Genomic DNA, 19,680 nt, shown 5'->3' with positions numbered 1-19,680 from the left:
AGGCTCTCTATGTCAATAGGCGCGCGATTACAATATACTTGATCGACCGCGCCGCCGCCGCCTATCCGGGGTGAAATGTCGCGCTGAAACTCATCCAAATAGCCAAAAATTGACTGATGTAGAATAGGGATCTCTTAAGAATTGGATCATCTCTTAGGATAAGCGCGGAACAGCGTCTCGGCCAAATATTGTACGAGAGGTAGCTAATTTGCTGCTACAAGCTCGCGATATTGACCCCCCTCTTACGGTCGGCATACATTAGGTCTACAATTTGGTTAAATGGTATAATAAGCTTACAACTCAATTCTCACGTGCGTACGATTATCGGAGAGCTTAGTATAAGGATTATAATCTTATATTAAATAGTTCAATTGCGTTAGAAGCACGTTCGAGAAGTATAGCATTGCGGATAACGACATATACAACATCGACAAAACTGGATTCGCGCTCGGTATAACTATTACCGCTAAAACTGTTACGAAAACATTATAGGGACGGAGATCATTATTGCAAACCGGAAATCGAGAATAGGTGATAGCTGTTGAGGCTATAAACGCAAAGGGTTGGGGTGTTGCCTCTAAATGTCAGTTTCAAAGGGACGGTCTTCATAAAATCCTAGTTTCACCCTACCAATCCTTTACCGATGCCCTAGCATATTAAGTCAGCAATAACAGATAGACGACGGATGCAATTAGACTTAATTAACTTCAGTTTCATTCGATTCGGGTTGTAATTGAGAAAACAATAAAATAAGAGTCAATATACTAGGTGGGTGCGGCGCTCGGTTGTACATTCGTTGGATACTTTTACCTTTGGTTTTCTTGTATTAGTTCCACACCATCAAACCCAAACAGAGCCTTTTTGTACTATGATCTAAGGGATTCATCGAGAAATTGAAGGTGATATATTTCAGCGATGAATTGCACGACAGAAATGAGGTTCGATTCTATTTACCCTTGAAATCATCTAGATATCTATTCTCATGAAGATGAGATCTAATCCCCCTGAAAGTCTTCACCTAGGAAGGATACATCATGGACCCAGTACTGACAGGCCGCACAATGCCAGCTTTCTGGAGATCCTCAATGAGGTTCACCAACATAAAGTCACAGCCCCTGGCAGCACCGAAGCTCATAGTAACAGGCATGTACTCTTCTTTAAGCGAAATAGTAGAGTTATAAGCAACTTCACCAACAGGAACGACCATATCAGGGGTCCCTGCCAGGACAGCGATACGGCCATTCGAGAAGCCCAGAGGGGGTGCGGTCGGGGCACTGTGGAAGTTAGCTATGAACTATTTCAATATTAGGCTACTTTCATGACTCACCTAAAATAGACATTACGGTACTGTGTGTCTCCCTTTGTATAAGGGTAGAGGTAGATTCCCTCGGAACAAGTCTCCTTGTCTGCCTTGCCGTATCCTTCGGTTTCCCACCAGTTTTTGAAAATGGTCTTGTTCTTCATCGCTTCGTCAAAGGCGGCATTGCCACCATTGCTCTGGCCCCAAGTCCAGCGGGCTAGAGGCCCTGGGTTGATGAAGGGTCGGCGACCTTGGTGCTTCTTTGCGTAGTCTTCGTAGAATGGCTGTGCAAGGGAACGGTATTGGTCAACGGAGGTCAGGAATGCGTATGTCTGTTGTCGCTGATTAGTACTCGCCGATGCAGTCTCGAAGTTGCGGAACTCACTGTATTCAAAACGTCATTGATACCGGCAGGTGTTGTTTCAGGACGGGTCTTCTCCCATTGCGAAGAAATGTTCACATGCTCACGTTTTGTGGAGAGGAAATCCTCAACCTTGACAACAAAATCTTCGAGCATTGCACCAGCCGAGGTGTTTACGGCGGGGAATGAAGAGTCCTGGTGAAATATCTTCTTGGGATATTGCTTGTAGTCGGTGAAGTTCTGGTACCAAGCATGAATGACCTTGGACCAAGTCGCGGCATCGCGCGAGAAGACACCAGCTGTGTCGAGTGCGTGGCACAAGGGGATAACATCATCCAAAGAGACTGCGCCGGTAGAAGGACGGTTGGCGAAAAGTCCTTGCATGCCTCCGGGGCTGCGCATGGAACCACCGGTGTCACTTCCCACAGCGATATCTAGCCAGCCGTAAGAACCAATACCGGCGCCTGGCCCTGACGATGAGCCGCCAGGAGCCTGGTAGCCATCACCCTGAGAGATATTAGTATAAGTTCCCGTGCATGAATGAAGAGACTTACTCTCGGGTTGAAGGGACAGTGGAAGTCGACCCAATCAGCAGTGGGGTTGTCACCGTTCGCAAATTGAACAGTACCCATCTTTCCAACCATTATAGCACCTTGATCGATCAAGCGTTGAATTGCGGGACCCGTAGCATTTTGCGGCGAGTACAGATCATAGTAGGCTCTGTTACCCGCACTAGTCCGGAGTCCCTTGATGTGGTAAATATCCTTGACACCCAAACGTAACTAAAGCCTGTCAGCAAGAAGGCCAACCTATGATTTATGACTTTGTCTCACTCCTGCAAGTGGCTTCTTGGAAGTGGGTGTATAGTAAAGCCGAGATGGAACAGCCACACTCTTGGTCATTGCTCCCTAGATCCATTTAGCTTCAGATAACACAAAGTTTGCTACAAAATACTCACCGATGCCGCTGCTGGCAGAGGCTTGAATCCCCCCTTGCCGTCACTCAGGGCAGCTTCAGTGAAAGCAACTTGGTGGTCGGAATAGAGACGGAAAGCTTGATAAACCTCTCCAGTTTGGGGAGAAAAGAAGTAAGGTCCCTTGGGTAGGTCATGCGACAGCTTGGCAGGTGTAAGATGCGCTTCGGGCTTATAGGGAGGTGAGGCCAGTATGACCTTGCTTCCAAGCTTTTGTAGAGTTTGGTGGCTTGAGGCATCAGCTTTGCTCCGACCGTCTCCGTCGTAGAGCAGAAACACGGCTGTTTTTGAAGGTCAGTCCAACCCAGTTGGGAGGACGAGGCGCTCGATTCGAACTTACACTGAAGGAAGCCAGTCTGAAACACATCATCGGAGGCGGAATAATTTGAGATAGTATCTTTTAAGAGGGACTCTGTGAAAACCGCATCACCCGTTCGAATAATAGTAATAGGAACAATATCCGCGCTGAATTGGGTGGCATTGAAGTCTGCAGAGGTCACAATTTTGGAGACAGCTGTGCCTCCACCATAATAGCTGATCCCATTGACTGTGAACAGCTTGCCATCATCGATAGTCTCTGCTGTGGCTGAGGTAGCGATGAGAAGAATTATAGAGGCGGAAACACGCCACAGGCAGGAACCCAAGCCCAAAGCCATGATTCAGTTGATCCAATGCTGTAAATAACTTGAATGGTAGGGGCAGTTCTTAAATAAATAAACACTGCCAAGGTGATTATCTTGGCTTCTCTTCGACCTTCCGAGGCTGTCGTGCCTGAACTCCAAACCCCAAATTGGCAGAGATAACGGTGGGGCTCCCCCTCTTTTGGGGTATTCATGCTGTCCCCGGAGGTCCTTAGAGGCTATTCGATAGAGCTCTCTGATTTATTTTAGCACCCCACCGGAGAGAATCAGCAGACGGTAAATTCCGCTGAGCGTTGGGGAACTTGAGAGAGATTGGCATTCTTGGCAGATAGGAGTTCGCGATTAGACTTGCGCATGACCCAACTTGGGTCGAAGGATCCGACCCAAAACCCAAGCTTATGTGCGGACAGCACGATCGCAAAGACTCGGTAGCCTGGAGATAGTGACCGTCAGATACTCTATCATCGATATAGCGCAGCAAGATGAATATACCCTTTGACAAAAGTTGAAGACTGAGTGCGCAGCCGATTCCTCCAAGGGATCACCTATATTGTGAACCCATTTGCGAAGAAGCCCTATATTCTGCTGGGCTTATTGACCTACCCCATAATTAGGACGCTTTTATGTACTAGGGCCATGACGTATTGACAACGAGGGCTTTGAGACCATGATGAGGTTAAAGGAGTCGTCGGTGAGCACACTGGACTGTCAAGTCGGGTATTTGAAAGTAGAAAATGGGCACAGTCTTGATAAATACTAGTTGTAGCTGAACTTCTAAATTTTCATAGACCTGTGCTTACAAACTTTTTTCATTTTCTGTTCACATCATCAATTTGTTGATTAAATATTTTACCCTAGGCCATTTAGATCAGTTGCGGTAGACGCCGTACCCTAATTGGAGACGCATTATTCATCATCCCGAGCTAACGTTAGCTGCTCCTGCAGGGATGCTCGGGAGGTGGGGTCCAAGAATAATCATTGATCAATCATTGAAGATGCTGCTAGATCAAAGCGCGCTTTAACATAATCAATAAATATATTGAACTTACTCTATGACACGTGGACAGAATAGTCGCATACTTGACCAATTGCCAAATTTTCCGTTATTATGTACACGGCCGCCGGTCCTGATTACGGATCTACAAATCCGATCAAAAATCTGGTAGTGATTGTTTTACTGCATTCACTGAAGCATTATAAAAACCCCGCCCTGTTTGTGTTTTAGTAGACTATCTTCCCCCAAATCAATCTTTCGCACACGCTCAAGATGTTATCTCAATCTATATTAGTCATCGGTGGCTCTGGAGCCCAAGGCATGCCCGTTGTGCGATGTGAGCACTCTGCACTCCTGAAATCTACCTACCCACTAGCTGACTGATCTTGAAGGGCTATCGCAACAGCCGCAGTACTCAGCAATCAGAGTGTTGACGCGCGACTCAACCTCTGAAAACTCTCAGTATCTGGCAACTATTTCTAAAGTGTCGTTATATGTAGGCCAAACCGACAATGAAGAGGACCTTAAGGGGGCATTTGCTGGAATCGATCTCGCCCACGTCAATTTGAATAGTTTCGCTCTCGGAATCAAGAACGAACTCTACTGGGGCATCCGGATCTACGAAATCGCCGTTCAAGCTGGTGTAAAACACTTCATCTGGTCTTCTTTGGATAGATTTATGGCCGATACAAATTATGACGATGAAACGCGCGTTGGTCATTACTACGGCAAAGCTTATGTTGAGCAGTGGCTTTCTGCTATTCCACAGCGGAGAGATTCGACACGATGGTCTATCTTAACCACGGGACCTTACATCGAAATGCTCTCTGAACTGCTGCGACCCCGTCAAAGGGATGATGGAATGTACATCTTTGAGGTGCCTCTTGGAAACGGTCTGGTCCCGTTTGTTCATCTTGAGGATCTGGGCCACTACGTGCACTGGATATTTTCCAACCCTGATCAGTCCGCTGGACTAAATGTCAAAGTGGCAATAGAGCATGTTTCGTATGAGTACCTTGCGGCCACGTTCACCAAGGTTACTGGGAGACCTGCTATCTATCGCAATATCTCGTTCGATGAATTTTTCACCGCCGGCCCTCTCAGCGGCATTGCAGAAGTAAAGCTTGGGCCTCAAAAGGATCAAGATGATCCAACCCTGTTGTCGTATCGGGAAAACTTCACGGCTTGGTGGAAGCTTTATCAACGTGCAGGGAATGACCGAAACATACTCAAGCGTGACTATGAATTCCTGGATCGTATCTTCCCAGAGCGAGTGCGAACTGTCGAAGATTGGATGCGAAAGATTGACTATACCGGTGCTGCTCGACCGGTGCTAAAGGCTGCTTGAGAATCGCGGGCAACGTTGAGCCTGACGGCACTGCTCGCCTCGCGCTCGAATCTTGATTTGCTCGCGCTTGAAATTTTGACTTGGAGATTTTAGATTGTCTGGGCAGTTCAGTTGTTTCGACTTTGCGAATTGCTCAAAGTTTAAAACCTCATGACCCCCAGCCCCTGAAGCACATATCCTAAGAGTAACGTGGTAAATCTGACAGCAGCTTTATTTTCAGCTCGATCTTGGTCCATTGCAGTAAAAGGGGGTAGTTCACTCTTTGTGAAACTATGTATAGTAAATACATACAGTACATGCAACATACACATACTCTCCGAACGATTTCTCTAAGGTAGAATGTCTTCAGAGATTTCACGATGGCAAGCTTCTCACTTACATGATTGGCTTTTTATTGTCAGCGCCTACGCCTCTTCAGCAATTTTCACGAATTCCATCATCTTGTACCCCAAAGAGAAAGGGAGGGGGGGTGGGAGGGTGGTCGGAATTGCACTGCACATGTACACCAGTTAGGGTTTCGGCTTAACTATAGAAGAAGAATGGTACTAGTGAGTGCATATCAGTTGGACTTCTCGAGTGTATCCCAGCTGAGGAATATCGGTCAGATAATCTTCGAAACTTCAGAAGTTCTAAAGTAGGGATTACTTTATGCGCGATTGCTACCTTAGCAGAAACTAAATAACTACGATCGGCTCCAATGACATCTGTCCTTTGTTAATGGGGCAACGGTGCAAGCTAGCGTAGAAAAGTCTGCACGTGAATAGGGCTAGCGGGTTGCTTTTTTTTTTTTTTTAGAAGGAAGCAAGGGGTCCAGTGTTTACAGGATAGAGCCTGTCAACTAGGTAAGATCAACAATGTCTTAGAACAAGTGGTATTGCAGGTTGTATAGAGACTGATCATTGGGAACTTCTAGGTACACCAAGAACGACTTATTTAATATAACCAGAAAGGGCGGCGAGGTGACGCTGACGACTCTACAGGGATGCACTGTCAAGAATCGGGGTAGCCCATAGGACTTGATACTGGCATGATACATATGCCCATAGAGTCCGTGACAGAACTATACTAGATAGATATATAAGTGTCCTCTTATATCCTAAGTCCTTCCTCGCTGGATAAGTAGGAAGTGGAATAGTAGATTTGTCTTAGCAGAATCTACTTATTGACAATCGACCTTTCTACTACTTATATAATCACGTTGTTTGTGCCTGTAGAGCTGGAAGTGGCCTATTTAGTGCATAGGGAAATCTAGCATATAGAGTAACCTATATATGGGATATTCTCTGCTAGGTGGGTCCGATTAGGGCGGATCATGCTCTTCCTCAGTGAGCATGATCGTGATTTCTCTTTTCCCGATACCTAGGGATGTCTGAGTGTAGGATATCGCACGCGATCTTGTTGTCGGGTAAATTGATTGGCTCTCGGTGGCCCATCAGTAGGTTGCGGTCCCATCGTCAATTGGTGCCTGGTACGTCCGTAATACCCCGTAAAAAGGCAGTCATAAATCATATAGATCCGGGTTCCAGTTCAACGGGACCAAGGATTAGTCAGCCGCTCTCTGGGTCCCGTTGAGCTGGACCCGTATAAATTCCAAAGTTGACTTAATGTAGTCATGGGGCTTTGTCAGCGGACAAGCATTTGTCAGCCTGCTGCCCAGGGTTGTCAGTCCAGCTACTGGAAACCCGAATCACATATCCCGCTAGATAACGATCGAGTTAACTAGTTGACACCAAATGCATACACGCTCATGCACAACTTGCCATCAGCGCAAAACGAAATGTGACAAACAATCCCCGTGCTCGGGTTGTCAGAAATCCAATTTTGAATGCGTCTATCCCTCCAGGACGCGTGCAAAAAGTAAGTCCAAATCAAAGACGACTTCAACTTTAGCCTTGAGGGAGCGACTTGAAAGGCTCGAGACGATGGTCCGGAGTATCAATGGAGATATTGTCAGAGACAAATTCCGGCTTGAAAAAGGTGCAGCGCCAAACACACATGTCAGCAGCCAGGCTAGCAAGGATAGAGTGGAACTAGGGAGGCTGGAAGTTAAGGAAGGTGAAATCAGGTACATGGAAAATAGCTTTTGGGTGACTCTGTCTGATGAGGTAACAACTTCGCTACTTTGGTGTTCTGATGACTTATGTTGATACTTTTGCTGACTTGTTGGTACCCTATATAGGTTTCTGGCATGAAGGATATTCTAGACGCATGCCCGGACTACGAGAGTGATACTGCTTCTCTTGAAAATGGGCCGTCAATATCAGATGGGGGCCAAGCATATGTCTACAGCTTCAACTCGATTGTGTGCAATCTTGCTGCATTTTACCCAACGCCGGATCGGATTCTCCTCCTCTGGCAAATTTTCGTCGACCAAGTTGATCCCATTATCAGAATGCTTCACAAGCCCACGATGCAAGCGCAAGTCATTAAGGCAAAAGATCACGCAATTGAAATGAGCAAACCTAATGAGGCGTTGCTGTTTGCAATTTACTTTGCAAGTATCACAAGTATGAATGAAAAACAATGTCGCGACGTTCTTCAGGAAGGGAAAGCCTCCTCGCTGCGCAGGTATCGATTCGCAGTGGAGCAGAGCCTTGCGAGAGCCGAGTTTCTAAGCTCTCATAATCTTGTCACACTCCAAGCTCTTGTAATTTTCTTGGTAACAACCCGACCATGATGTTTTTGGTCAGACCACAGGTTAATAGTTCTTCTCACATACATGTCAGCGCAATCATGATGACTCTCGACTGGTTTGGACACTGACAGCCACTGCTATTCGGATAGCTCAGTCCTTGGGTATCCATCGCGACGGCTCCAACCTCGAGCTCACCACATTTGATACCGAAATGCGTCGCCGTGTCTGGTGGCAGATTTGTATACTAGACGTTCGTACCGCCGAAAACCATGGCTCCGACCAAGACATTGCGCAGCAAATCTTCGATACGAGACTTCCCTCCAACATCGACGACGAAGCCCTTGTCCCTGGATGTCTCGACCTTCCCCTATTGCGAACAGGGATCACTGAAATGTCTCTTTCGCTCATGAGATATGAAATTATCAACGTCATTTGGCAACTGCGGTCACAGTCCAAGGCCTGCGCCATTGCTTATGATGCCGAATATTCACACTCAGTCGTGCAAGAAATAGACCGAATCACGGATGATTGTAGCAAAAAGCTCGAATCTCAAATCCTTCAGTACTGCGATATGCATGTTCCTTTTCACTGGCTTATTACTACTGTCGCCCGTATGATGCTTGCGAAGATGTGGATTAATGTTCATCATCGCTTCCAGCTTGCAGGAACAGGAAACGACTACAAGGAGCATGGCAGAGATCGCATTTTTTCTATGTCGTTAACGATCGTGGAAACCTGCTTGCTTTTGGAAAGAGAGCAGTCGATACAACAGTGGAGATGGGCTTTCCGAAACTATGTCCCCTGGCAAGCTCTGACCTTTATCCTCTCCGAGCTCTGCGTGCGGAAACAAGGCGATATAACGGACCGAGCATGGAAGGCGGTACGGGGTGCCTTTCTAGAATGGGCAGACTGTGCCGCAGAAAAGGGACATGATACAATCTGGCTACGCATGAAGAAACTATTGGCAAAAGCCCAAAGGGCAAATGGTCTGGACCCGATTGATCTCTCTTATACCCATATCCCAGACTCTCGGCCATTTGTGACTCGTGAGACGGGTGTTTCAACTGTGGATCCCGTTTTCTTGCCATCCAGGCTAGAAGACATGTCTAGTCTAGGTACTGAGCCGGTCTCAGTGCGCAACCCTTATCTTACTATCCCTCCAGATGCTGAGAGAAACCCATTGATGACACAGTGGGATGGGCCTGAATTGCTCCATGATGATATCAGTTTCCCGACTGCGGATGATTATTTCAGCATGGTGGATTTGACAACGACAATTGATTTGTCACTGGATCAGGATGGTGCAGCAGCCCAAGATCTGCTGCCGTCGGCGGCATTGGATAATTGGTGGCAATGATTTTGTATGGTGGGGACACAATTCCCACATCTCCTAATTCCATAGGGAAATTCAGTCATCGGTTGTTTTCAAATCATAGTTTCTTAGTTTATAGGAGTACTGCCACTCCCTAGAGCTTTGGTAGAATTATCTGACTGACTTCGGGTCCCGATCGAACGAGTGATTAATTATCTTGGCTCTATTTTTCTTTGAGGATATCTTGATGCGGGGACCCGGGGTGACAAAAGGCCGAGACACGCTCACTCATTCGCTTCTTCGGGAACCGGCCGTTTGGCCAAAATCCGAAATGTCAACCATGATTGGTGAAATCACAAAAACGCCAAAGAAAGACCTGAAATAGAAACTGCTGAGTGGCTGACATGAAATAAAGGTGAATAATCAAAGCGGTTTTCTACATTTTAAAAGAAGCTGCATTTGCATAGAGTCACTATCAAAACATTCAGTTATCGGCTCGAGCAATTGATTCTCTCCAACAATTATCTCTCGCGCTGCCAAGACAAAATGAGTCTCCAATCTGCATTAGACGATATGCGAAAAAGCTCGTTGAAAACAGCCAATCCAGAGCTGGTCAAAATCATCAACAAAACTGGCGATGAATTCAAGGCATCCTATGACGCATCCCAAGCGATACAGCCTGGTGCTCGATTTCCTGAATTCACTTTACAAGATGCAACCGGCCACGCAGTCAGCCTATCTGGCTTACTTGCGAATGGACCAGTCTTCTTTTCGTTTTACCGTGGAAGCTGGTGCCCGTACTGCAACTTAGAGCTGCGGGCTTTGCAGAAAGTCCTGCCCGACTTCAAAGCGAAAAGGGTGTGTCTCGTGGCCGTCTCACCCGAGCTACCTGATCAGTCGCTCACAACTTCTGAGAAAAATGGATTGGAATTCACCGTCCTCTCGGATTTGCAGAATGATCTAGCTCGGAAATTGGGAATTGTTTTCTCCCAGCCGGATGAAATGAGGACAGTTTTCAATGCCATCCAAGTGGATTGGGATGCACGCTACGGGGACGGCAACTTGCAAATACCAATTCCGGCGAATATTCTGGTGGAGAAGTCGGGACTGGTAAAGAATGTGTGGTTGGATCCCTACTGGCATAACCGCATGGAGCCTTCGACTGCATTGGAATGGATCAACCAACTATAGCTGCTCTATGTTCGTCTTGATCTCCCGCGTTTGATCCCTACAGACATGTTTGATAGGTTTCCTAAGACACTGTACCTCTGACCATATTTGTGGCTTAAAGATGCTTTCAATTTATCAATGTTGTACGTGTGAGGATCTTCCTTTTCCACACCACTCGTAGGATACCGCCGCTGGATCCCAGCAACGGTTGTCATATATCAGTAATGCGAAGCCTTCTGGAAACGGGCGGCATAATTATCGAGATAAAACTCCTTCAGCGCAGAAACCTGCAATCAGAAACACGATTCAGCCCAGAATTCCATCATGCAATGCCAGACGTGATACGGCTGGGGACAGGATATCGAGTGACTCACCTCATGGGACATTACAATCACTGGGGCGCGATCCCTACCGCTGGCGGGATAGAACCAACGTCGGAAAAGTAGGCCATCATAGGTTTTGAATGCAATGTCGTAACGAAAATCAGCCATTTGAGGGACGATAAATGAACGGTACCATGATGGGGTGGGGTGCGAAAGTCTCCAGCTACAGCATCAATATTGTAGTATATTTCACGAACAATGACCTGTGCAAGAATATTTCCGTAGCTACTGAAGTAATATGAAATATTAGTACTTTATTATCGGCTGGAAGTAGTTCCATATCGTTCCGGGGGGTTCCCTTTCTGTGAGAGTGGCGGGTTGTAGAGGCCGGACCTTTCTCTACCTTTGCCAGATCCAGCTTCCTCATTCGCCAGCTCGGACAGAGTTGGCGTCTCGGCATTATCAAGTCCGAAATACCATCTGTAACTGGATGGGTGTAGCATAAGCCGAGATGATATTCAAGACTGACAAATACTACTTCTCAGCTGACCAAAAGCTAGCCTACCCAGTGCTCTTCCACTATAAGTATAAGGAATTTCGCAATAAGTGAAAACTCGTCTCACTTTCTTCAACGAAGTTTTCTTTTATTCTCCTCAACCGAACGCTACAAATAATAGAACTTTCCAAATCGATATGGCTTCTAACATGTTCTTTACGCCCACCTATCATTCCAAGCCCTATCCTGATCTTGACCCGTTGCGTCAAGTGGGGGACATAAAGGGGAAAACTGTTGTTATCACTGGAGGAGGTTCTGGTATCGGAAAGGCAATCGCCCTTGCTTTTTCTAAGGCGAATGCTGCCAACATCGTGGTCGTCGGACGCACGAAAGAAACATTGGATGCTACGAAGCAAGAAATTGAGGGTGCCAGCACCACAAGGGTCAAAGCAATTGTTGCAGATGTGACAAATGCCACCGAGATTCAACGTGCTTTCAGCAGTCTCGTAACCGAGATCGGACCCTTGCATGTACTGGTGAACAACGCTGGATACCTGGCTGAGCCTGCACCTGCAGCCTCTGCTCCCATTCAAGATTGGTGGAAAGCATTTGAGATCAACTGCAAAGGCGCTCTTCTTGTCACTCAATCATTTCTCTCGGTTTCTTCGGACGAAGCCGTCCTGATCAATGTGACCACTGCCGGCGTATACCTTCCTCCGACCCATGAACTGTCGGCATATTCCGCGTCCAAATTGGCGTTCTTGCGAGTCCTCGAGTTTGTTCAATTAGAGTATCCAGGCCTGAGGGTCGTTAATGTCCATCCGGGCTTTATACAAACCGATATGAATCTGAAATCCGGCATCAAGGGAGTCCCTTTTGATGACAGTATGTTCCCCTTTTTGTAATGATATCAATATGACTGATGAAAAACTAGTCGAACTGACCTCTCATTTCGTGGTTTGGTGTTCCGGTTCCGCAGCAGCATTCTTGAACGGTCGTTTCGTTTGGGCAAACTGGGATATCAACGAGCTGAAGAACATGGAAAGGTCTATCGTCGATGAGAAGAAGCTCACCTTTGGTCTACTGTCATGATTGACCACCTGTCAGCCGTGATAATGAAACTTATAGCAAATGTCAAAGCGGCAGTTGCGGTTTCTAGACTGAAAACATTCTTGTCGCTCGCTGTGCGGATAACAGGTGGTGCCCCGTTTAGTCATTTAGAGAGTGAGCCGCAAGTTCTTTGATCTTTGAATACTTTACCGTAGCCTCCAATACAGATTCGCTCGGGCAGAATTTCAAACCCCCCACCTCACCTAGATCAACTTGAAAATTGACATATTCTGTAAATTCTGCGACTTCATTTGAAGCTTTCGCTGGACCTAGGAAAGTGGTGCTGGAAGAGACCCAGCAGTTGTAGAAGATAGATTTGTCTTTAGCTATTGTCTATGTTTAAACTTGAGAAATTTTCACCTTGATTTCGGCAAGCCGAAGCCTTTCTCCGGACTTTGAGTAAACCACGGTCTATTCTGTTAAGACGCCCAGTACAACGACGAGTGCTAGGCCCTAGTAGGCAATAGCCTAGTATCTATTTTTGATTTGGGCATTAGAGAAGTAACAATGCATTCGATCCAATATTAGGTCTGACGACATATACCTGCATGGATTTGGCGGTTCCTGCATTGAATATGAGGGGCACCCTGCAAGTCTGCACCCGGCGCGAACAGAGTCCGCGAGGGTTTCCACTTGTAATTGGTTTTTTTATGCAGGTCAATACCAAAAATTGTCAACTCGACATCAGACTATTTGCACAAGACACAATTGCACCCAATTATGACGCACAGTTTTTAGAGCTGTCGCAGACCCCCAGGCGCGATGTTCACCTTGGTAGTTTGTTTGAAGGCTTGCTGTTACGTGTTTCTTCCACCGAAGCTCACGATCGAAGATTAATCCCAAGAGTTTGGCGGTCATAAATGGCGTGATGGTATTACCATTCATGATAAGCTGGCCATGGCTCTGTTTTTTTTCCTCTTCCGAGTAATGTGAATATAGTCGATCTTTCCCGCAGCGAAGCAGTAATACTCTAGATCATACCAGCGTCTAGTCGACTATTTGTTTATTAGAGCCGCAAAAGTGTGTGGATTAAGCAATCTGGTCGACCAATCTCTAAGAAGTTAATTATATCACACGTACTCATTCCACCGGACCTGGTCTGGTAATGTGATCCATATGGTCATACTTGGGATCCTTACGGTAGAGCTTTTGGTGTAGAAAAGAGTGCATAAATACAGTTTATTTCAATCTTGTTTGAGCAGGTTGTTGATTTCGTCGAATCTGCCACCTCCTACTCCCCGCCATTATTTGACCGCCTGTTTACTCCCATTCCATTTCGAAGCCAATGGCCCTAAGTATTCGCTTCGATCCCCTATGGAGATACGTTCCAGTGAATAGTTACTCAGTGACAAAAAGATCTTTCTTAATAAGCAACGAATGATAAGTCAGTCAAAGGAGGGGTTGGGACGTCAAATTGAGGGAGGTGAATTGAATGATAATTTGGTTATATCACTTCATTCACCAACATAGGGCCGCCGATCTTTTCTAGTCTTACAACCACATCGTGTCCACCGTCAGTTATGATTGATTGAACAATCAATAGGTGCCCCCGCAATCGAATCTATACGTAACTTCAGACGATCGAGAGTCAACAGCGGCCGTATACTAGAGAAGCGTATTTCGCGAATTCCATCAAAGTAGCGCTGTTTATTGTTGCATTGAAGCTATGAGTTATGTTTCGGTGAAGTTAGATATGAGAGACGGTATATGTTCCTCGGCTTCCTAGCAGCGATAATATTGAGGGTATTCACATAAGGTGTGGGGATTACTTAGACCGGTCCGATATCCGCCGACAAGTTCGCTAGAAACTAGACTCGTCTCTATAGTCGTCAAATTACGTGTGCTCTCATCATACATGTCAGAGGCACTTAGTGGGAGTGCATCTCTGCTGCTCTCCTCTCTCCAGGGCTGGCTTGAAAGATGAGACTTTGGAACGACTCTGACGTTGTTACATGTACGCGCTGCAATCAGTTAGCCCCATGAAAATGAATTAAATAGCCAAGTATTCGTAATAAATCATATGATTACAAGATATCGTAGCGATACCTCTATCTTTCCATCTCCAATATCTTTATGATCGCATCTTGTACATGCTTCTCGGTGATATCGATCTGTAGTCGTAATAAGCAATTAGTCCTCTCGTTCTTACCGTATTGAAAAAGGCCAGGGCACACATACCCGAGGAGGGCTTATGATTGATTCATGATCACCATCAAAGACGCGAATCACAAGATCACCGACAAGACGATCCCATCCACACGGACCGAAAGCGCTTCGCGGCGTAGTTTGCCAGTCCTTGCTAACAATCATCAAAACGTGCTTCTCCCAGGATTGTAGATGCCTCCATTCCAACTTCTACTGCAATTATATTGGCGACGTGGACAAACAGATCCAGAGACGGAGTTGCTGTCAACTTTGGGGAATGAAAGGTTGGAGGCTCAGGTCTTGTTTGTTGCTCTGCATCCAACGAGCCAGGACCGCGTCAATGAAATCGAAGCAAAAGGTCTATCAACCGAAGAGAAGAAGCGCCGCTGGCTCCTCCAGTACCGATAGATGGACTATCTCAAACGAAACCACGAATACCCCGAGAGACGCGGGTGGTGCGACGGAATCCGAATCCCACAGGAGACGTCAGCGCCGACCTCGATATCCCTGCTATTTACAAAGCCCTCCCATCCCATGAACCAACTGACGGCGTGATCCCGCCTCTGCTATGCACAACACAGTGGCGAGAGATGTTCCTCCACACAGTTCAGCGTGTGAGCCAGCGACAGGCGGACACGATCGTCGCCGAAGACGACGTGGAGCTTGATATTGCGTACAATTCCCAGAAAGACCACAAGCTTTTCGCTGGTTCAGGGTCATAGTCATACTCTGACTTTATGACGTGTATTGAAGGCTTCGATCTTAAATGTCTATACTATCTACAGATACGCTATATATGCTTGGTTCATCGAAGAGAAGAAAAATTACCAGAAACGACAATGTTTCCGGATTCCTAAGCTCTTGGGTCTTTTTGATTGGTCCAAGATCACGGGGAATAAGGCGCCCTAAGCGTATAAAGGCGAACAGTTCAACTTCAACTTGCTTCCCTTTTGTTTTATGCTAGTGAGGAGACATTTGGAACCCGAAAGTTTTTTTTATTTCGAGTTCATCTTTCATATTGGTGTTTCATCTAGAGTCAATTCACCTTATTCTGCCCACATCCACCACTTGCCCCTCACAGTACCGCCAACCATGACAGCCCCCGAAAACAAGATCTATGTCCTCACTGGAGCAAATAGAGGTCTCGGCTTCGGCTTGACCAAAAGCCTACTCGCTCGCCCAGCAACTACCATCGTGGCTTCTGTCCGCAACCCCGAGGCTGCCACTAGCCTCAAGTCAGGCATCGAAAATGCCACCGTAGGCGGAAACAGTGTCCTCCACATTATCGAGCTGGACTTCAATACCGCCATCTCCCCGAAGGAGATCCTCCAAATTGTTACCACCACCCTCTCCCCGATATCCCACGTCGATATCCTGATTTGCAACGCTGGATTCGCGGCGCCCTTCACCCGCGCTAGTCTCACTTCAGCAGAAGACCTGCGCACTTCGTTCGAAGTCAACACCATCGCACCTCTGATGGTTTTTCAAGCATTTTGGCCTCTTATGCAGAAGTCACCTTCTTCTCCTAAGCTTGCTGTCATTTCATCGTCCGTTGGGTCGATTACTGAACAGGAGCCTGTCCCTGGTGGTGCTTACGGTCCCAGTAAAGCTGCATCTAACTGGATTACTAAAGCGCTTCATTCTGAGAATGAAGCGCATGGTCTTGTTGCGTTTTCACTTCACCCGGGTTGGGTACAGACGCGTGCTGGGGACTTTGCTGCGAAGGAGTGGGGATACTCAGGTAGTCCGCCTGTCACTGTTGACGAGAGTGTGAATGGCATGTTGGAGGTAATTGATGGAGCGACGAGAGAAAACTTCTCTGGTAAATTTGTCACTCAGACTGGCGAGATATTGCCGTGGTAGAGACCAAGTATTTAAACATTTTCTAGCATGAATATGCACAATTTGAATCCTCCTATGTACAGCGATCCAATCGTAGTTCCTCAAAAGGACTACAGTTTAATCCATCTTCCCATCCACCGCTGGTTCAACTCCTTCGCCTCATCAACCAACCCAAGCCCCAAAAGCAACTGAATAGAGCCACGAACGGAGGACTGCAAAGAAGAACTTACCCAAGCATGCGTAGGTGCAGTATGCTCACCAATGAAAATGGTGTTATGCTCCGTCTGATGATAAGCAGGAATGTACAATTTATGCTGCTCTACATCCGGGCGGCACCACGAAGTCGCAGTATGTTCATCCTCGAGCCAACAGAGCCGCTCGTAATCACCCGTATACAGGTCTCGCGCTTGCTCGCCATGCAGACTGACGATTGAGTCAAGTACTGTCTGAACGTGCTCTTCGTCGGAGAAACTTACAAACCGGTCACTCCAGTCGCCGCCTCGGTAGTGCATTATCAGGCCTGGACGTGACTCGTTGAGACCGTAGACCGGGTAGTAGAGAGCACCGATGGGGTCGCTTGGCGGTTTGGAATATCCGCCAAAAATGGGTCGGTCGCCCTTTTCCCAGAATCGTTCGGAGAATAGGAGGGCCACTTTGCAAGCAGACTTGAAGCGGACACCAGCTTCGCTGATGGCACGATCAAGGACCGATGAGAACTTTGGCAAATCCATGAAGCGGGTCATGGTGAATGGTGTGGCCATGATCGTGTAGTCATATTCTTTGGACTCGTATGTTCGATTCGAGACACTGGGATACCAGGAAAGTCGGGTGCGAGTGTTGCCGTTGCCGTCCTGGATGGGTTCCAACTTTCTGATTTTCCGGTTGAGGGTGAGTCTGTCGCGAATGTGTGGAAGAAAGGCGTCAGATAGACGGTTGAATCCTCCATCGATACATAGCCATTGAGTTTCTCCCAAGCTGCCCTTTGTGCCATCCAAGCCCAGGTTGGAGTTGTGGTGTAACTCATCCCAGAACACATCATAGTCGGATGAAGTCCAGATCTCATCAGTAACATTCTCGCTGGCCTTGAAGACATGTCGCATCATAGCCTGTTCGCTCCAGTCATCGAGGCCCTGGTCCATGGCAATCTTGTGGGCTCTCCACACATCCGTTTGAAGAGACTTGAGAGTCGTTTCGTTCTTCAAAATCTTGTCCATCTGATCCTGAGTGTTGTTGAACTCTGCCGTGGTAATAGCAGGCGCGTCCTCCAGACTTGGATCTGCCTCGACTTCGGCGCGCGTTGGAATTCTTCCATCTGGATGGCGACGAGTCCCCTGAGCAAGTAACTCGTTGGGACTATGTTGGATCCAGGGAATGAAGTCGATCTTCCATTGCGAAGCATTTTTGTTCATGTCGTTCAAGATGTTTGCCATTTGGAAGGTCAATTGGTGGTCAGAGTACAGAAGAGTATCATTGTCGTCTTTGTATGTCACAGAGTATGGCAACCTCATCGGTCCCATCTCAGCCCATTCCTGTGTATCTGCCACATATTTGGTTCGGAATCTGCCCCCAACACGGTCGCTGGCCTCGATGATCTCCCAGTTGTGCACGCCGACACTGTCCAGCATCAGGCCTGTTGCGAGACCAGAGATACCTCCACCAACGATCGCAATAGAAGTATTCCTTGGCGAGCTCCCTGTAGTGACTCCTCCGGTGGATTCAAGTTTGTCCTTGATATTGGCTACCCCGTCAAACCAAGTTCCTAGAGAATCAAAGTCTTTCAGCAATGGAATGTTCGTGTCTGCTGTTGATCGCTTTTTCGGCTTCTTTTTCAAAGACACAGGGCTGCTTTTACCCAGCAAAATTTGCGTACTGTCTAACATTTTGCGCCCATAAACATACACACAGTGATGCGTTGGAGCGTCTTCGGGAACCGCCCAGACCAATCTTTGAGGAGGCTCATCTAGAATAGAGAAATGCGCAATTATTTGCTCTTTGGCAGATGCCTGACCATCACAAGAGGCAAACGTCGACTCGATCAAGCTTGGTGGCTCTCGAAGCCAATTGAGATGGACATTGGCCAGTTCGCCGCGTCGAACCGTGTCAGATGTTGTTACTTTCACGGTTTCTTGCTCGATGGTCCTGGCGAACCCAGGCAGACACTGGGCGACCACAGCTGCCACGAGAGACAACTTGCCGATCATTCTCCGAGAATTTGACTGACATTTTTACATCCGTTCGTCTGGTTTATATACCCATAACTTCTGCGGGAGATCCCGACAAGACCCTCGAGGACCTTTGGCGTTGCCAAGAAATGTCCGAGAAAGTCACCAAGTGCGGTATGAAGCTGCAGATCGTCTTCTCGCAATGCAGTGAAGAAGAGTACCTTTAGAGCACCGTGGAGAAAGCCAAGAGTTATTTCGTGTACCTTGCGGCTTGTTCACAGATGCTTCTTTTCCGCTCTCAATACTTAGCATGATGATCTTACGTCAAGTCTCGGAGATTTCATCGGACTTGAACTTGCCGACGATAGACATAATCCTAGGGATTCTCTCTCAAGGTTGTGTCCATGTAGGTAATCAATCAAACCTGGATAGTTGGCAACAGGGTTATTTTCGCAGGTTCAGTCTGAAACTTCGTGCACATTTCCGCTGGACTGGTATAGGTGACATTTGGGCTGACACGTGTAGAGACAAATAATGTGAAACGGCATTTCTGCAGTCAGATGTGCTTGCCCCTCTCTTTTAGTTTATATGTTTGGGTTTTCTTCGAATTACTCTGCGTGGTAACGACACGTCTGCCTGCAAACTTTCCATCCAGATTTGCTCGATATTTTCGATGTCTTTCAGTAGACAACCATGACAACAATGTCAAGTCCGAAGTCTCATACCTGCGAGATTTGTGCATCATGACTCGTCCTCTCGGATCATATAATCCCAGATAAAGGAACATTGTATGAGAACACCGATGTTGACGAATAATGTATGATACAATCCCCTCTAGGATGGTACTCGCCCTGATAGACATTGTATT

General features: G+C 47.0%; 9 protein-coding genes across 9 annotated transcripts; 6 read left to right on the top strand and 3 right to left on the bottom strand.

Annotated features, from left to right (window-relative positions):
* Positions 1 to 1,018: 1,018 nt before the first annotated feature.
* On the bottom strand, positions 1,019 to 3,290 carry N7508_000074 (uncharacterized protein; the record flags this gene model as incomplete). Its single annotated transcript, XM_058458159.1, has 7 exons — positions 1,019 to 1,274; positions 1,328 to 1,632; positions 1,686 to 2,168; positions 2,216 to 2,443; positions 2,495 to 2,569; positions 2,620 to 2,915; positions 2,975 to 3,290. 7 exons carry the CDS (start codon positions 3,288 to 3,290, stop codon positions 1,019 to 1,021), a joined length of 1,959 nt encoding a protein of 652 aa, XP_058324381.1.
* Positions 3,291 to 4,542: 1,252 nt separating this feature from the next.
* N7508_000073 (uncharacterized protein) lies at positions 4,543 to 5,617 on the top strand (the record flags this gene model as incomplete). The annotated part of the gene is made up of 2 exons (XM_058458158.1): positions 4,543 to 4,606; positions 4,662 to 5,617. The coding sequence occupies 2 exons, from the start codon at positions 4,543 to 4,545 to the stop codon at positions 5,615 to 5,617; spliced, it is 1,020 nt and encodes a 339-aa protein (XP_058324380.1).
* Positions 5,618 to 7,539: 1,922 nt separating this feature from the next.
* Positions 7,540 to 9,609, top strand: N7508_000072 (fungal specific transcription factor domain-containing protein; the record flags this gene model as incomplete). The annotated part of the gene is made up of 3 exons (XM_058458157.1): positions 7,540 to 7,722; positions 7,797 to 8,264; positions 8,323 to 9,609. The coding sequence occupies 3 exons, from the start codon at positions 7,540 to 7,542 to the stop codon at positions 9,607 to 9,609; spliced, it is 1,938 nt and encodes a 645-aa protein (XP_058324379.1).
* A 501-nt stretch (positions 9,610 to 10,110) lies between these two features.
* Positions 10,111 to 10,755, top strand: N7508_000071 (peroxiredoxin-like family protein; the record flags this gene model as incomplete). The annotated part of the gene is made up of 1 exon (XM_058458156.1): positions 10,111 to 10,755. One exon carries the CDS (start codon positions 10,111 to 10,113, stop codon positions 10,753 to 10,755), a length of 645 nt encoding a protein of 214 aa, XP_058324378.1.
* Positions 10,756 to 11,762: 1,007 nt separating this feature from the next.
* N7508_000070 (SDR family NAD(P)-dependent oxidoreductase) lies at positions 11,763 to 12,645 on the top strand (the record flags this gene model as incomplete). The annotated part of the gene is made up of 2 exons (XM_058458155.1): positions 11,763 to 12,438; positions 12,488 to 12,645. The coding sequence occupies 2 exons, from the start codon at positions 11,763 to 11,765 to the stop codon at positions 12,643 to 12,645; spliced, it is 834 nt and encodes a 277-aa protein (XP_058324377.1).
* A 2,066-nt stretch (positions 12,646 to 14,711) lies between these two features.
* N7508_000069 (uncharacterized protein) lies at positions 14,712 to 14,973 on the bottom strand (the record flags this gene model as incomplete). Its single annotated transcript, XM_058458154.1, has 2 exons — positions 14,712 to 14,774; positions 14,842 to 14,973. 2 exons carry the CDS (start codon positions 14,971 to 14,973, stop codon positions 14,712 to 14,714), a joined length of 195 nt encoding a protein of 64 aa, XP_058324376.1.
* Positions 14,974 to 15,148: 175 nt separating this feature from the next.
* Positions 15,149 to 15,530, top strand: N7508_000068 (uncharacterized protein; the record flags this gene model as incomplete). Its single annotated transcript, XM_058458153.1, has 2 exons — positions 15,149 to 15,263; positions 15,289 to 15,530. The coding sequence occupies 2 exons, from the start codon at positions 15,149 to 15,151 to the stop codon at positions 15,528 to 15,530; spliced, it is 357 nt and encodes a 118-aa protein (XP_058324375.1).
* Positions 15,531 to 15,900: 370 nt separating this feature from the next.
* On the top strand, positions 15,901 to 16,671 carry N7508_000067 (SDR family oxidoreductase; the record flags this gene model as incomplete). The annotated part of the gene is made up of 1 exon (XM_058458152.1): positions 15,901 to 16,671. One exon carries the CDS (start codon positions 15,901 to 15,903, stop codon positions 16,669 to 16,671), a length of 771 nt encoding a protein of 256 aa, XP_058324374.1.
* An 89-nt stretch (positions 16,672 to 16,760) lies between these two features.
* On the bottom strand, positions 16,761 to 18,851 carry N7508_000066 (flavin monoamine oxidase family protein; the record flags this gene model as incomplete). The annotated part of the gene is made up of 1 exon (XM_058458151.1): positions 16,761 to 18,851. The coding sequence occupies one exon, from the start codon at positions 18,849 to 18,851 to the stop codon at positions 16,761 to 16,763; it is 2,091 nt and encodes a 696-aa protein (XP_058324373.1).
* Between the last annotated feature and the right edge of the window lie 829 nt (positions 18,852 to 19,680).

Source organism: Penicillium antarcticum (genome assembly GCF_028974205.1).
Source record: "Penicillium antarcticum strain IBT 31339 chromosome Unknown utg000001l_segment0_segment0, whole genome shotgun sequence".
NCBI classification, from domain to species: Eukaryota; Fungi; Ascomycota; class Eurotiomycetes; order Eurotiales; family Aspergillaceae; genus Penicillium; species Penicillium antarcticum.
The sequence above is the reverse complement of the archived record's forward strand: the minus strand, read 5'-3'. Positions and strand labels throughout refer to the sequence as shown.